Source organism: Culicoides brevitarsis, chromosome 1 (assembly GCF_036172545.1).
Source record: "Culicoides brevitarsis isolate CSIRO-B50_1 chromosome 1, AGI_CSIRO_Cbre_v1, whole genome shotgun sequence".
Classification (NCBI taxonomy): Eukaryota; Metazoa; Arthropoda; class Insecta; order Diptera; family Ceratopogonidae; genus Culicoides; species Culicoides brevitarsis.
The window spans coordinates 25,788,705-25,805,822 of NC_087085.1; the positions used below are offsets into that span (position 1 = coordinate 25,788,705).

The following is a 17,118-nucleotide window of genomic DNA, read 5'->3' on the forward strand; positions in this document are numbered from 1 at the left end:
TAGAATTGTAAAAATGAATAAAACTCAAGAAAAATTTAACAAAAAGGAAGAAAAATCCACATTTAGGAGAATTTTACCTCAAATTTTTGCAAGCACAGCGATGAATTTTCTCTTCGTTGGTTTCGGAATGGGAGTAGCAATACCAACAATTGTCATACCAGCATTAACAGGCCTAAAGAATAGAGATGAAAATGAGTTTTTACGTTTTACGGATGTTCAAGCTAGTTGGTTTGGTGAGATTTTTCGACCTAAAATAAATTTAAGCATTAAAAAATTTAATTTTATTTACAGCAAGCGTTTCTTACATTTCGCAACCGTTTGGGAGTCTGTTATCTGCAGTGATTCTTGAGTACTTGGGACACCGAAAAAGCATGATATTAGTTGATATTCTTCACATTATTGGGTGGTTAATGCTGTATTTTGCCTCCAGTGTCGTTGAATTATTTATTGCGGTCGTTATTCTCGGAATTGGGGTTGGATTTATTGAAGCACCAATTTTGACATATGTTGGAGAGATCACGTAAGTTAAGTTTTCTAATAAATAATTTTATTCGAGTAAAGCAAAAAAGTTTAATAATTCACAAATTAATAAAAAATGATTTTTACGGTGTTTAAAAAAAAATAAAAAAAAAATGATTAAACTTATATTATTTTTTAAAAAAATTTTATTAGAAATTTTAAATAAAATAAATTAAAATTTTAAATTTTTTGATCAAGTTTTGCCTATTTTATTAAAATTTTTAATTTATTTTTTTTTTTTAACTAAACAAAAAAAATCAAAAGAATCTTATCTTATAAAAATAAAGTTTTTTTTGCTTCCATATTTTTGTTCCCAAATTTTGAAAATATGTAATAAAGTCCTTACATATTTTAATTTAAAAATTTGACAAATTTATTTTAGTGAGCCAAGTATTCGTGGAGTCATGACGTCAGCAGGTATATATTATAAATTAAAATTCCATGAAAAAAATTACAATTTTATTTTTAAATTTTCATTTCAGCACTTTTTTCTGCAGGCAGCGGATTTACATTTTTATTATTTCTTGGAACGCAGACCACGTGGCGTACCGCTTCCTTGATATGTTGCTCTGTTCCCATCGTGACAGCAATTTCATGCCTTTTTATTCCCGACAGTCCGTATTGGTTACTTTCCAAAAATCGAGAGAAAGATGCCTTTAAAAGTCTTCAATGGCTTCGTGGAGCCGCAAATGAAGAAATTGTAATCCAAGAGTTCAGCGAAATGAAATTTTACAACGAAAATGCGAACAAATGCATTCCATGTCAGAAAAAGCGAGTCACAATTTGCTCTCATACCGAAAGTTTCCGTGAAAAAGCGAAAGAAATGCTGCGAAAACGAACATTGAAGCCATTTTTGCTTGTGCTCTCATTTTTCACGTTCTATCAACTGAGTGGAATGCACGCCATGCGCTCGTATCTCGTACAACTTTTCGAGACTTTTGATTCTCCGATCGACTCGAACTGGGCAAGTGTAATTTTTGGCATTATGGCAACGAGTGCGAACATCGTTTGCACAATTTCCGTCAAATTTATCGGTAAACGACGATTATCGCTGATTTCAATGGCTTTTGCGAGTCTCAGTTGCTTTGCACTCGCATTGTACGCTTTTATGGTGATCCCGCATGAATGGTCGAGTTTTGACAAACACATGAAAGGTCCATCGGAGCAACTTGAAGACGGATTAACGTACATTCCATTCGTTCTTTTCTTGATTTTGTCATTCGCTACAAATGTGGGAATCGTTCCTATCCCGTGGATGTTAATTAGTGAAGTTTTTCCGATCAAAACTCGTGGATTGGCTGGCGGATTGATTGTGGCATTTTATACTTTTATCAGTTGCATCACCACCAAAACTTATTTGGATCTGGAAAGAGCTTTGGCAGTGTGGGGAACAATTTTATTTTATGGAGTAATTGGAGCAATTGGATTTGTTTTTATATTTTTGTTCATTCCGGAGACGGAAAAATGCACGTTGGAAGATATTGAGAGACATTTTTCAGATAATAAGCGCAAACTGACAGATATTAAAATTCAGAAAAATATTAAAGTGGACACAAATCAAAATGCAATGTCAGAAGTTCATGACAACAAAGCATTTGAAAAGAATTGAAAAAAGTTAATATTGTTGTTTTGAAATACAATCAATTTTTCGAAAATTTAGAATTTTCTTCTGAAACAAAAATAAAATTAACGTAAGCCACTTTAAATTAAACCCAAAATTTTTATGAGACCAAAATGACTAAAATGTGAAAAAAATCAAAATCTCTTCTAAAAATTATGTTTTACAAAAATATTTTTTTTTCTAAAGTTTGTTGAAAATTTTATGCATAATGAGAAAAATTTAATTTTAAATTTTTGATATAAAAAATAAAATGAAAATCAAGAATTAGGTAAGATTTTTTTTGTTTGTTTAGAACCTATATAACAATTAAAATTTTTGCACATTATTCCTGTAATACTGTAAAAATTTAACATTTTTTTAAATTTTGGTATTTTTTGAATTTTTTTCCGGTTTTTCGATTCTAAAATTTTAGCTTTTAACAAAACTATTCTGTTTCATTTGAATTTTAAAAAAAAATCAAAGTCGCTTTCATTGAACGGCTTGATCAGTGATGCATAATGACTCTTAATGCCAATCTTATCTAATTTCAGTACACAACACTCTTGACATTGCGTTGGATGTTGTTGTGACAAAACTACATATTTTTTTTCTATTTAATTAACTAATGCTCAGACAAAAATTCACAAACATTGGATTAACATTATCTTGTAATAATTCTGTAAATAAACGCGAGAGCAACAGTAACAACAAAACTTCATAATTTTCCAGGTACCTGACTTGTTTTTTTGTCTCTCACGAAAAAAAATGAGAAGTTGGTTAGCTACAAATAATCAAGTCGCCTCACTTTGGAGGCAGATCCTTCTCTCATTTCTGATATACTGTGAGTTCGGTCCTCACGCAATTGATAAGCTGCTGATTAAAATGTTTAAACAGCATTATCTTGATAAAGTTTCAATGTAATTTGAGATTTTTCGTCTCATCTTCTCCGCATTTCAACAGCTTCCGTCAATTGGGTGACTTGGTATTGGACGATAACGTTTAAAATGGATGTTAATTCCGAGTAAGATACAAATTTTACATGAAAATTCACGTTTTTAATGTGCTTTTCTGCCACAGCAATGAAGTCGGCTACACAATTGAGGATGTCCAGTTGATGCAAAATAATGGAAAAATTAATACAAAAACCGGAGCAGCGGAAATCCAAGAAGTTTCGGCTTTTCGGAGGATTTTGCCACAAGTGTTAGCGAGTTGCGTCAAACATTTGTTAATTTTGGACTTGGCGATTTCAATTAGTTTTCCCGCGGTACTGATTCCGCAGTTGACCGGTGTGAGAAATCGAGCTCCCGAGGAGACTTTGTGGTTTAATGACATCCAAGCATCGTGGTTTGGTAAGAAAATACAAAATTTCCTGCTTTTTTCGATTTTTAAGGAAATTTGAAATTTCAGCTAGTCTTGCGTTTATTTGTCAGCCCATTGGAAGTACGTTATCCGGAATAGTCTTGGAAGAATTGGGTCGTAAAAAAGCCATGATGATCGTTAATTTGCCTCACATTGCGGCATGGTTGATGTTGTATTATGCAACCGAGTTGAAAACTGTTTTTTCTGCAAATATTTTGCTGGGATTAGGAGTGAGTTTATCTTATTCTTAAATTTATGATATGCCAAAAATTATAAAATTTTTTTTAGGTTGGGTTTATGGAAGCACCTGTCTTGACTTACGTTGGAGAAATTACGTACGTGTAATCTTTTTGTTTGTGTTTGTACTTTAAATTGACAAATAATGAAAAAAATTTCAATTTTCAGCATTTTTTACAAAGTTTTTTTTAAAGAAAAATTTGAATTTTTTGAAATAAACTAAGAATTTTTTTTTAAATTAAATTGTAGATTTTTAAATATTAGTTTTTTTTTAAATTTAAATTTTAGAGCAACCAAATTAAGTTTGTTAAAAAAAATTAAAAAATCTATTTTTTTTAAATTTTAACCTGAAATTAATTTTATAACTTAAAAATTTTGGTAAAAAATGCTAAAAATTGATAATTTTTCTCAAAATATATCAATTTAATGATTTTTTTTAAATCTTAGCACTTCTTATCAGTACCTACCTTAAATACATTAAAATTAATTATATTTTTTCTTACAAATAGTGAACCTTCTGTCCGTGGAATTCTATCAGCCCTTGCAAGTGTCATGTCCTCACTGGGTGCAGCTCTACTTTACATCGTCGGTTCAAAAACCACGTGGCGAAATACAGCTCTTTTTGCATCAGCAGTCCCAATGATTACAATTGTTTGTCTCACATTCGTGCCAGAAACGCCAATTTGGCTTCTTTCAAAGGATCGCAAAGTACAAGCATTGAGATCACTTCAATGGTAAATTAATTTTTCACTTTTTTTTTCATTAAATTAACAATTTTTTCATGAATTTCCAGGCTACGTGGATGGGTAACTCCAATGACAGTCAAAAAAGAGTTCCACCAAATGCGTCGTTATGTCGAGACCTCCAACTATTGTCGTCCCTGCCAGAGACAAGGCATCAAATGTGAGCACCCCAAACCGACTCTTGGGGAAAAAATCAAGCAAATCACGCGCCAAAAGTCGTTAAAGCCACTTTTTATCATTCTCATGTGCTTTTTCTTCTCGGTCGTATCGATCGTGCAAACTATGCGTCCATATTTCATCCAAATTTTCGAAAAATATCACATGGCCATCGATCCGAGTCTCATGATGATTCTCGTTGGTGTCACGGCTTTCATCGGAAATATCACCGCTGTCGTTGGCATCCGGATAATTGGCAAGCGGAAAATGGTTCTTGCCTCAATGACGAGTACTGCAGTTTTTAGTTTCTGTCTTGCAGTGTATTCTTGGCGAATTTTCCCGTATGGCCTGAGTTCTTTTGATAAAGTTGATTTCACCGGAAAACCAGAGACTTACACGCCAATTGTGCTTTTTATGTCACTGGCATTTAGCACAAATTTGGGCATCACCGTGATTCCGTGGGTGATGATTAGCGAGATTTTCCCGAATCAAACGCGATCGATGTCTAGCGGAATAACGGCAGCTTGCGTGCATCTGATGTATTTTACTTCGACAAAATCTTACTACAGTTTGGAGACATCGATCAGTCTCTTCGGAATGATTAGCTTTTATGCATTCGTCGCGATCGCTGGCACACTCTTCATGTACAACTATTTGCCCGAAACTGAGGGAAAGACGCTCGAAGAAATTGAAGCGCACTTTTCTGATAACAGTCTCAAGTTGAGCGACCATAAAATTCGACCAACCACCGTAACAATTAAGCGATGAAAGTCTGTTGAACGAAAAAAAAAAAATATTTGCAATAAAAATGTGTTTCCTCAAGGTAACAGTTAAAACCTCGTGGTTTTCTTCGGATTTTCTACCTCATCATCTTAAGTTATGTACAGTAATCATGGTAATTGTTTTTCTTATCTCTAATGACGCCGTTCATTGTCCTATCTTTAGATCAAATATTTCGAGTAATCTGAGTGCAAATATTAGCGGAGTTCATTTAAACGTAGGTTTTTCATTATTTCTTTGAGATTTAACGCAAAAACATGGGAAACTAGTGTAACCCGTGAATTTTGTTTCACCATTAAAAATTTTGCCCAAAACTCTGCAATTAAAGTAATTTTTGAAAAAAAAAAAATTAAAATATGCAATGAACTTTACGTGCCATTTTTATAATTTTTTTTTATTTTTCCCGAATTTTTTCATTAATCGTCTATTTTTTTGTTTTTTAAACCTGACACTGTATAAAAAAAATGAAAAAATTTGAATTGTTTTGTTACAAAATTTATAAAAAATTTTTAGTTTTCATTTCATTATGTAACGATTGAAAAAAATTTTTAACGAAATAACACAAATTCTGCCTCACGAATCATTTTAAGAATTTTTTCTATATGTCAGGTTTAACTAAAAAAAATTTTGAAATAGAAAATTTAAAAGGATTATTGGAAAAATTCGTGGAAAATCAAGAAAAACTCCTAAATATGTATGTAAAATTCATTGCATACCTCATCATATTTTATTCAAATTTAATTTGTAAATTGCGTTTATTGCATAGTTTTTGGGTTGAATTTCTGTAAAAAAAAATTACAGGTGAAACGAAGATCAAGGGTGCCGCTAATTTTATAAATATAGATGAAAATTGTGGTCTTCCTCGCAAAATAATACGTTTTCGACATTTTATTGTGCCCTAATTTAGATATTTGTTGTCCACAAATAAGATGAACTCGTATCTGGCGTAGATGCTCGACTTAGAATTAAATGATTTTATTGTATTTTACACTCATATTCTTACAACAAACGAGAGATAGCAGTAATATTTAATATATATATCTGTCAAAACCTTTTTGAAACGACTGATAAACTCTTAGTCAGTCTACGGTGGTGAACTTGAATGCACTTCACCCGCGATTCCGTCTCTCATTTTACGTTGTAATCTCATTCAAACATTTTGAATCATGGATTACAAACAAGAAGAGTAATAAATACATTTTTTTGTGTGACGCAATTGAATTTTCAATCAAATCCTTTCAGCTCCGAAAAGGGTGTCTACCACAAATTGAGCCTCATGGAGAGCGAATACTTCAAGAAACAACCGAATGTGAAGCCAATTAGTGCATTTAGGCGAATTTTGCCACAAGTGTTTGCCAGCGCGGCACAAAATTTACTTATTCTGGATTTGGCAATGGCAATGAACTTTCCCACAATTGCGATTCCGGCATTGCGAGGCATTCGGAACAGAGATATCGACGAGGTTATTACCTTTACGGAGACGCATGCATCGTGGTTTGGTGAGTTAATGAGTCACATGTGATAAAAAAAAATTTGACCGTTATTTTTAGCAAGCATGGCCTTTATTTGTCAACCGATTGGGAGTATCTTATCAGGGGTGATTGTGGAAAAGTTGGGTCGAAAACGTGCAATGATCGTTGTTAATTTGCCACATATTGCTGCTTGGTTGATGCTTTATTTTGCGCAGAGCATTGAAATGGTGTTTGTTGCTAATTTACTGCTGGGACTTGGAGTTGGATTTATGGAAGCTCCTGTTATCACTTATGTTGGAGAGATATCGTGAGTATTTTTTTTTTGTTTTCAAAAAATTAGACCGCTTTCAAATTAATTTTAATTAATTTTGTCGAGAATGTTGAAAAATTTTATTAAAAAAAATATTGAGGTGATAAAATTTAATTAAGAAAATATTTTTTTTAGATTTTATTTAAATGCTTAAGATTTTATTGTAGGTACGTTATTCATAAATTTCAACTCAAAATTTTTTTAAATTTAATTTTGGTCACGTGACTAATTTTCTTTAATCAGAAAATATTAAAAAAAAAAACAAAAATGCTTTTAAACAGCTAAAACTTTTTTAAATTCAGTCATTTCATGTTAAATAGTATTTCAAAACAAGAAAAAAATTTTTTTGACCTTTCCTCTAAAATTTTTTGATAAAATATTTTTAAAATAAAATAAAAGAACCAATTTTAATTTTTTTAGTGAGCCCTCAATTCGTGGAATTTTGATTTCAATGGCGCAAATCGGTTATGCGCTCGGCTGTTTTATTCTTTACCTCATCGGAGCTTCCACCAATTGGCGCAATACCGCCCTCCTCTGTTGCATTGTTCCCGTTTTTACGATGTTTGCCGTCAGCTTAGTGCCCGAGACTCCGTTGTGGCTCCTTTCGAAGGGCAGAAAAGCCGAAGCGCAAAAATCGCTGCAATGGCTCCGTGGCTGGGTGCCAAAGGAAAATGTCGCACAAGAGTTTCACGACATTCAACGGTACAACGAAGACTCGCACCGCTGTGTGGCCTGCCAAAAAACCGAACAAAAATGCAATCATCCGAAACCAAGTCTGGGACAACGATGGAAGGAACTGTTCCGCAAAAACACAATGAAGCCATTTTTCATCATTTTTTCGTGTTTTTTCTTCTCGTGCTTCACGACAGCAACCTCGATGCGTCCTTATTACATTCAGATATTCGAAAAATATCAAATCGAGCCGAACCAAATGACGGTATGGATTGGCGTTGTGGGAGTTTTGGCGAATTTGGGTTGTGCAGCTGGCGTAAAGTTATTTGGGAAACGTACAACGACGATTGTCTCGATGGGAGGTATCACTGTATTGAGTATCGGACTTGCAATTCATACGTGGAAAGAGCTGCCACGTGGATTGACGTCATTCGACAAACTTCCGAGTGATCAAGAATTTGGGGGAAGTGCTTCAATTATCGCCATGGCACTGTTTTTGGTAAATTTTATACTTTTTTAACATATTTTTGTGAAAAATTTTGAAAAAAATCATTTTTAGGGTCTTGCTTTCTGCACAAATGTCGGAATTATCTCTGTACCGTGGATCATGGTAAGCGAAATCTATCCAAACAAAACACGTGGACTCGCTTCTGGACTGACGGCAGCTCTAAATTACACAATGTTCTTCATTTCGATCAAAACTTACTACGATCTCGAGACCAGTATTTCATTATTTGGCGCAATTTGTCTCTACGGTGCCATCGGATTCCTTGGAACGATATTTATTTACATCTTTTTGCCGGAAACGGAGGGCAAGACCTTGGAAGAGATCGAAGAACACTTTTCGGACAGCAAGAAAAAACTTTCAGATCGAAAAATTGTATCACAAAAACTTTTAAACTAAACCAAAAGTCTTTTATTCGCAAATATTTGTGGCGGCACTCCATAAAGTGTCGTAAATTTCCTTGGAATAATTGATTTGTGTGCGCACCAAGTCAATATATTGGGGATATGAGATTGTATTTTGCTCCGGAATGGGATCCATTCGTGTGTGATTGACGGCCAAAGGAACATAGGTGATGGATGAATTTGTTTGTTCGATGACGGCTTTTGCTGTTTTCTAAAAAAAACACAAAGTTTAATGAAATTTCTGACAAAAATTAATATTAAACATACCAAATGCAGTTCAATTTGATCACAAACCGAGTAAAAATCCTCGAGATATTTATCGTAGCGAATTGCGGCAGAGTTATCGACTCCCTTTCCGTCAGTCTGATTGTTGTGGTGGATGATTTGGGAGGCAGCGTTGATAGTTTTCTATTAAAAATGAATAATTTCTGTAAGATAAAGTGAAAAATAAATATAAAAATGACACTTACGGCCAAGTTTTCTCGCAACAAAGGTAGCAATTGCTTCGCTTTTGAAATGTTGTCCAAATTGGTTTGAGGCGGTGGTGCTAATTGACCCTAAAAATACCAAAAAATGTGAAAAATAATTGTTATTTACGATTAAAAGCAGAACTTACCATTTGTGGTGGGTGTTGGGGAGGCATCTGAACTGGCATATTCATCTTAAAATCCTTATTTTTCTACAATTTTTGCTGAAACTTAAACTTGCAACTTTTGATTGTTTTGATCCAATTCTAAGTAGGGTTGCCAGATTTTTCTTATGCACTCTTTTTATTCAAAATTTTTTATTCAAAAAATTTTCAGGGTTTTTTCCAGATACTTTCCGATTCTGACAAGATGAATTTTTTTCGAAAAATTTTTCATAATATTCTAAGAGTTTGGAGCTTTAAACTTTAGAATGTACTTTTTAAAATGAATTTTTAATTAATTACTTTTTTTTAATTTATTTAATTGAATGTGATGAATTCTTTTTATTACGAAATAGGACAATTTTTATCGATTTAATTAATTTTTTTTAAATTAGGTAATTTAATATATGTATTTTGTTTTTTCAAAAAAAAAAAATTATTCACAATTAATAAACTTTAATGACTTTAATAGTTATAATAAATTAAATTAAAATTTACGAAAATAAATAATTCTAATTTTTTTTAAATTTGAGCATTTAAATTAAAAAAAAAACAATGTAATTGATTTCTTAATTTTTTTTTTTGAAACTTTTAATTTCGAAATTAAAAAAAAAATAATGAACAATTGGCAACCCTAAATCGTTCCAATTCCCAAAAATTCATAGAAAATGAGACAAATCACAAAAACGGAATGAAAACGAAATCAGTCTTATTTTGCAGGTCGCGGGAATCGGACGCCTTTCATCATTGTCTCTAGAAATTACGATTTATTTTTCCAAAACAGACGATTTAGCAACAAATTTCGCATCAGAAAGTGGTCAGAAGTGCAACAATGGCGGTGTATTCATTACCAAAAGCACGATTGTGAGTATTTTGTGTGAGAAAATGCGAGAAATTAATTGGAGTTCCACGCCTCGAAGTTCTTTGTTTTGGTTTTTTTGTTGTCTGCTGCTCGCTCGCCTTCTGCTCAGCGACTGGACAAACGACGGAATTTTGTGAATGGATGCTCTCTCGACGTTAATTAAATTAGGTGTTACGGCTTAAGGAGGACACGTGCTCCATAGAGTACCGAGTGCCAAGTCGAAGATAAATTTTTAATGACGCACTTTTCACATGCCTTGGCGAGTGCTTTGTGAGCTTTTCATAATTTTCCGATAACTGGCCGTTTTAGTATATGTTCAACTGTTGGTGAAACAAGTGTTTCACAGAACATTTGTACCTATAAATTACTAGAAAAAAAAAGCGAAATAAACATTGAAATTAACATAAATTGGTGACACATAAAGAGACATTTGATTAAATTTGATTAAAAAAATACGGGCTAGGAAGTCATTGTACGATTTTACGAGGTTCGCGGTTTGTTATTATTTTTTTTTTGTGTAGTAAATAAATTACAATTATGGTCAAGGTCATCGTTAAGTGTGTGATGTGAATTTTGAATGAAAGTGCAACGAATGGACTCGAGTGATTGAACTCCAAATATTTACTCACACAGAGTGATGATAAGAAAATGTGCTGATAGGAAACGGATTTTTTTTTTTCGTGTTTCAGTATACAAAAGGTCGGAAATTTTCGTCCTATCTCACATCAGTGGAGCTCCAAGTGGAATATTGTGTCACGAGCTGTAGGTACAGGCAGACGCAGTAGCCAAAAGAGCATCCAAGACACACAAGGCGGCGGCCTAGTCAATGCGAACAAGTCGTCGAGTGGGGATCACCATCATCATCAGCACCATCACAAACACTCTAAAGGTAAATTATATAAGAAAAAATGGCTTAAGAAAGCTGGTGCGGGTTGGACCTTATTATCTGTTTTGGATTGGTGGATAATAGCTGGCGGATGGTTCACATGGAGTGGCGTTCTCTTGCGATGGACCCCATTGGGCTTTTGTCTTATTGCGGCGGCACAGTGGCACTTGCATAATCGCGAAATGGACAAGAAAGGTCTGCCGCGTACGGCGACACAATGGCAGGTAAGCCCCGCACTTCTCATAAGGCCCAGAATTCTAGATGAAAATCAAAACATAACCGAAGATTTTTTTTTTAATTTTATCAATCAAAAAATTTTAGTACTGATTTTTTTTTTGAAATGATCTTAAATTTTTAAATTAATTTAGATCAAAAGTCAATCAAAACAAATAATTTTTTTAAATTAGCAAATATAATATTTTTAAGAATTTTTTGGTTTGAATAATTTTTTATTTATTTGCCCAAAGGTTTTAATATTTAAATATAATTTTTAATTTTTCCCCCTGTCTAATATAGTGTTGAAAATTCAGAAAAAAAATTTAAAAAAATTCAGATCATTTTTTGATCTTGCGATTTTTATCTAGAATTCCTGTCGAGGCCTTTTTAAAATCTTCCAACTTCAAAACTTCATAATTTTTTTTCATAGATGAATGTTTACCGATCGTTACCCTTGAGAATGGTTAGTCGATGCTGGGGATGGCTCGCGGATTGTCGTGTCCCAAAGCCGTGTCGCCCAATAGTTTATGGCCTTTACTCTACCACATTTGGCGTCAAAATTCACGAAGCAGCTGTTACGGATTACAAGTAAGTGAAATTCGATTTTTTCTGATTTTTTACAACTCTTTTGGTACAAAAAAAAACACAAAAAATAAAAAGAAAAGAAAAATTGCTGGAAACTTGATATTTAATTCAATTAAAATCGTTTGACATGGTGCACTAGCATGTGAATTGAATCATTTTCTCTTGCTGTGCATCGAGTAACGAACAATTTTTTTCATAAATTGATCAAATTTTTTGAATTGAATTAATAGATTGGCAACCGACGTAAGATATTTTCAAGTTTTTTCTTTTGAATTGGTAACAAAAAGCTCCTTGTTTAATGTCCTACGCTTTATCATTTTGGTTTCGGTTCAAAATTCTGGGAAAAAAAATTAAGGCGATTAAATTTATTTTTTTCAATTTTTCGAAAATATTTTTTTTGCTCTGAAATCATCAAAGACGAAAATATTAAATTCATTCGCCTTGCCTTGTTTGCTAAAAAAATTAATAATAACGTTCGTGTGTTAAGTAGACTTTTAATGTGACGCAAAGCTTTTCGTCAAACACGTGCCTTACTTTCGCTGCTTATTAACTAACAATGTTGCTTACATTCTGTTGGTTAAGGAATGCTTTTACTTTTTTCTGTTAAAAACTTTTCTCAATTGTTTTCTAATTTATTTCTTTTTTTTTGCATTTTTCTTCCTTTTTTGCTGTTTAGGAGTTATAGAAGCTTAGCTGAATTTTTTACCAGATCCCTTAGAGATGACGTACGAATTATTGATCCTATCAGTAGCATAGTTTCTCCTTGCGATGGTCGTGTTTTACATTTTGGTTCAGCGACAAATGAACAAATTGAACAAGTAAGTTGCTTTTTGAACGAAATTTGACGGATTTTTGATTAAAATTTTATTTATTTTAGGTGAAAGGTGTCAATTATAACCTCGAGGATTTTCTGGGTCCTCGATGGAACTCCTCCGAAAAATTGAATTATGTAGATAGTCTTAAATTAAGTGCCAATAAAGTAAGTTTTTTCATTAAAAATAATAATTTTAACAGCTGCTAAAATTTTTTTGTACTTTTTAGGAGGATACAGCATTGTATCAATGTATAATATATCTAGCTCCCGGTGATTATCATCGCTTCCATTCACCTTCCGTGTGGCAACCGGAATTGCGACGTCATTTCGCAGGCGAACTTCTCTCAGTCAGTCCCAAAATTGCCAAATGGGTGCCCGGACTCTTTTGTTTGAACGAACGTGTTGTCTACACTGGCAAATGGAAGCACGGCTTCTTCAGTTTTACCGCAGTTGGTGAGTGACCTTTCGTTTTTTTAAAAATTATTCAGTGATAAGTACCCGGATGTTCAAATTTCATTGCGACATCATCTCATATTGCGTTGTGAAAAATGTGATTCAGTTTGATAAGGCAGCCGTTGATGCACCACCTGGTGGTACACATCAGGCCATTCCGTGTTATCTGGCATTTTCGATTTTTATTTTGTGCTAAACACGTTTATGAAATCCAGAAAAATCCGAAAAACAGGTACAAAAACGAGTTGCATCGTAATTTCTTGTACAATTAATATTTTTTGTCAGGTAAAAAAAATGTTGCACGTTCTCTATTTTTGGACTTTGAAAACCGGCTTTTTACACAATTTAACTTTTTAAAATAAATGCAACATTCTTATCAAATTCAAACAAGTCTTATCAGAATTGAATTTTACTGATAAGAACTTTTGTAATCGCTTCCGTAAAACTTTCGATGCATTTGATGACGTTGAGTCTAGGCCGTTCCAAATAAAAAATATTGTCCAAAATTTTTGATATGAAATTCTCAAAAAAATTATTAAATAAAAGTTTTAAAAAAAAATTAGATAAAATATGACTAATGAAAATTGTCTTTAAAAATTATAAATTTTTATTTGTTCATTGAAAAATTTGAACAAAAAATCAGAAAAGTTTTTGAACAAAAAAGTATTTTTTTTAAATATTAAAATTTTATCAATTTATTAAAACTTTTATTTTTAAAAAAAATCTTTTAAAATTAAAATAAAAAAATATGAAAATCTCGCAAACATTTATTTTTTATAATTTTGCAAAAATATAATTTAATTTTTAAATTTAAATTTGATTTTATTTTCTTAACTTTACATTTCGGAAACAAACGAGAAAAAACATTTATTTTGCAATGAATGTAATTAATTAATTTGACAAATCCAGCTTTAATTCCAAGAAATTTCAAGAATTCACACATGCCTTGACTTTCATAACTTGTTTTCATTTGAAAAAAAAAAACTGCCAACCACACTCACACGCGAAACCAAAATATTTACTCTAGAGACATGATTCAAATAATTTTTTTTCGTTTCAGGTGCAACAAATGTTGGTTCTGTCCAAATCTATATCGATGAGGAATTAAAAACGAATCGCTGGCTCGGCATCAAGCCCGGCAAGGACAAGTACAAGAACTTTGACGAACTCAAACTTACCAAAGAAATTCAGCTCAACAAGGGCGAGTTACTCGGACAGTTCAACATGGGCAGCACAGTCGTCATGATTTTTGAGGCACCGAAAAACTTCAAGTTTAACCTCACAACCGGTCAAACAATTCAACTGGGCGAACCCATTGGAAATCTCGCTGAAAATTACAAAGAGTCCCTCATTTAACAGAGAGCCTATTATTGCTATGCGAGATATTTATAGTGATAACTAGCAAATGATTTTCTTCTTAGTTCATAATTTTTTAATATTTTACCTCATCATGATTATTTTTTTGTGATTTTTTTTCTCCACCACCGTTTTAACCATAAAATAACGTTATTTTAGAACAGTTGTTGCCATTTATAGTCCCAATTTTAAGTTTTAGTAATTTTCTGACTGAGATTTTAAGTTAGATTACGAATACATACAAAGACGAGCTCGAAACTCATTTCATGTGATATAATTTTTATACCTAAAATTACGAAAATAAAGTAAAATGTAAGAAAATAGTAAAACGAAATGAGTTCCGACGAATGCAGATTAAACGATACGAAAGCACAAACATCATTAAGACTATCTAGAAATTCATAGATTTGATAAAAAATAAAAAGTAGAATTGAAATTTTATTTTTCGATTTTCAAAAAGTGGAGTTTAGGTTTTTAAACTTTAGAAATAGTTATAAATTGAGAGAAAATTATATCAAAATGACATATAAAAAAAATATATATTTTTATTAGACGATAGATAGACTGTTAAAATGCCTGAAATTGTAGATAGCTACCCAAATAATAGAGATAAGAATGAAAAAATACAATAAAGACGATAATATTGATAAGTTTTTTCAGAAAAATTTAAAAAAATTGTTTGTTTTAAAAATACTTACAAAGTAAAATTTTTTAAAACTTACAATGTAAGAAAAAAATCTAAAAATTTTAGTATTTTTTTTATATTTTTATTAATAATAATTTGTTCTTATTTTTTCTTCTTAATAATTTAATTTTATTATTTTTTTAATACATTCATTTCACACATGACTGATTCTTTTTTTTTTAACTATATTTTGGTTGAATCGAGCAATATTTTTTTTTCGTATTTCATTTTAAGGGATTTTTTTTGTGATTTAAAAAAAATGGACATTTTTCCGAATCTGTAATGATTTTTATTTATCTCTAAAAAGGCTCTTCAGATTTTTTTGCAGGTGAAATGTTACATCGAATAGATAAAAAGGTGAGAAAAATGTTTGATGTGAGTGTTTGTTATGTGTGAAAAATTTAGCGCTGCTGGTTCAGTAATTGGTTTGGACTAAAATTTAAGGAGTTTTTTTTATACAATTTTGTTTTATACGCCTACAGTTTTTTTCTTTTAAATATTCATTCTATCTAAAAACTAGATTTTTTTTTTCATTTCTTGGGTACAAAATTTATTAATTTTCATAATATTTTATATGATAATATAATTAAAAAGGGTTTTTTTGTATTATTTTATTCTTACAATCATTAAGTCTAATTCTTATCCTCATGTCAGTTATTACATCTAAATATTTTTGTGTGTGTTAATTTTTTTCGTTATTTATTTTTAATATCGGATCCAATTTCATTGTTGTTCGATCGTATTTATTTTAATTTTAAAAAATAATTTTAATTTAAAAAAATGTTACAGGAAACGTTTTGATTGTTTTTTTAAATGTTTTTTTTATAAATTTACTAAAATCAATTCTTTTGTCAATCTTTCTTTCTCTCTATTTTAATTAGTTAGTTTTAAATATTTCATCCTTCATAAGTTATTCTTTCCTAATTTTATGTAGTTTTTTTTTTTAGAAAAAGAAAATAAAGAGAAGATTTCTCGAGAAAAGAATTTTTTACTATTTGACACGCCATTTCATGATTAGTTTTTAAATTTAATTAAGTTTCTAATAAAATACATAACAAATATTACGCGTTTTTAATTAATTATTTTATTATTAATTATTACATATACAGTGAATCATCATCACAATTAACAACAAAAATTCTTCCTATATAAAATTACTCAACAACTGTTTTGTGGTTTCCAGTGGGTTAGTTAGTAAAATGATGACACAAATTTTGAAAATAATTAAAATTAAATTTTTATGCATTCCCAATTCCATTTTATCATTTAGAAATAATGTTAAACTTAAACAAAAAATGTTTTAAATAAAAATAATTATTAGTATCACATGCAAATCATATTCGCCTTGCCTTAAAATTTATGTTGTATGTTAATATCTGTGATAACAGTGAGCACACAATGCTTTTTTCATACATACTCACGAATAATGCTAATTTTAAAAATTAAAGGCCGCTTCAAATTTATTTTCAAATTTTGAAAAAAAAAAATATCGGAATGAACAAAATAATTTAAAAATATGTTTTGAAATACTCCTTCACTTAAATAGCTATTTTCAAAACAAATTTTGATTGTTTTTTATATTTTTTTGTTTTTAAAATTGAAAATTTTTTATTTTATTTTTTAATTTCAGAAGTTTCGAAAATAATTTCTAAAAATTTGAATTTTTAAAAAATAAGTAATTTTAGAGCAGAAAATTAGAAATATTTAAATTTTGATAATTACAAATAAATAACATAAAATGGTAAAAAAGGTTAAAAAATTTTTTTTTTTTGAAGCGGCTTAAAGACAAAAAACAATATAAATATAAGCTTATAATTTAGTACGAAGAAGCCAAAAATATTTAAATAATTTTTTAAAAATAACAGTCAGAACCACA

The 17,118-nt window shown here is 31.0% G+C and overlaps 5 protein-coding genes across 6 annotated transcripts; 4 read left to right on the plus strand and 1 right to left on the minus strand.

Moving 5' to 3' along the window:
* The first annotated feature begins 13 nt into the window (after positions 1-13).
* On the plus strand, positions 14-2,128 carry LOC134837512 (facilitated trehalose transporter Tret1-like). Its single transcript, XM_063852894.1, has 4 exons — positions 14-233; positions 292-520; positions 902-936; positions 1,002-2,128. Exons 1-4 carry the CDS (start codon positions 14-16, stop codon positions 2,126-2,128), a joined length of 1,611 nt encoding a protein of 536 aa, XP_063708964.1.
* A 900-nt stretch (positions 2,129-3,028) lies between these two features.
* LOC134837046 (facilitated trehalose transporter Tret1-like) lies at positions 3,029-5,437 on the plus strand. Its single transcript, XM_063852358.1, has 6 exons — positions 3,029-3,140; positions 3,197-3,468; positions 3,527-3,708; positions 3,767-3,813; positions 4,225-4,449; positions 4,509-5,437. Exons 1-6 carry the CDS (start codon positions 3,124-3,126, stop codon positions 5,380-5,382), a joined length of 1,617 nt encoding a protein of 538 aa, XP_063708428.1. The 5' UTR covers positions 3,029-3,123; the 3' UTR covers positions 5,383-5,437.
* A 1,028-nt stretch (positions 5,438-6,465) lies between these two features.
* Positions 6,466-8,752, plus strand: LOC134838002 (facilitated trehalose transporter Tret1-like). The gene is made up of 5 exons (XM_063853433.1): positions 6,466-6,580; positions 6,637-6,893; positions 6,945-7,173; positions 7,597-8,347; positions 8,408-8,752. Exons 1-5 carry the CDS (start codon positions 6,561-6,563, stop codon positions 8,750-8,752), a joined length of 1,602 nt encoding a protein of 533 aa, XP_063709503.1. The 5' UTR covers positions 6,466-6,560.
* On the minus strand, positions 8,735-9,637 carry LOC134838005 (mediator of RNA polymerase II transcription subunit 29). The gene is made up of 4 exons (XM_063853437.1): positions 9,374-9,637; positions 9,228-9,314; positions 9,025-9,165; positions 8,735-8,968 (listed from the first exon to the last, which is right to left on the minus strand). Exons 1-4 carry the CDS (start codon positions 9,416-9,418, stop codon positions 8,765-8,767), a joined length of 477 nt encoding a protein of 158 aa, XP_063709507.1. The 5' UTR covers positions 9,419-9,637; the 3' UTR covers positions 8,735-8,764.
* Positions 9,638-10,111: 474 nt separating this feature from the next.
* LOC134838003 (phosphatidylserine decarboxylase proenzyme, mitochondrial) lies at positions 10,112-15,211 on the plus strand. Of its 2 annotated transcripts, XM_063853435.1 has the most exons (8): positions 10,112-10,249; positions 10,937-11,136; positions 11,218-11,357; positions 11,780-11,937; positions 12,611-12,752; positions 12,812-12,913; positions 12,976-13,201; positions 14,262-15,211. In XM_063853435.1, the coding sequence occupies exons 1-8, from the start codon at positions 10,218-10,220 to the stop codon at positions 14,555-14,557; spliced, it is 1,296 nt and encodes a 431-aa protein (XP_063709505.1). In that variant the 5' UTR covers positions 10,112-10,217; the 3' UTR covers positions 14,558-15,211. The 2 variants fall into 2 exon arrangements, with proteins under 2 accessions (XP_063709505.1, XP_063709504.1); XM_063853434.1 differs by having other exon boundaries at positions 10,937-11,357.
* The last annotated feature ends 1,907 nt before the right edge of the window (positions 15,212-17,118 follow it).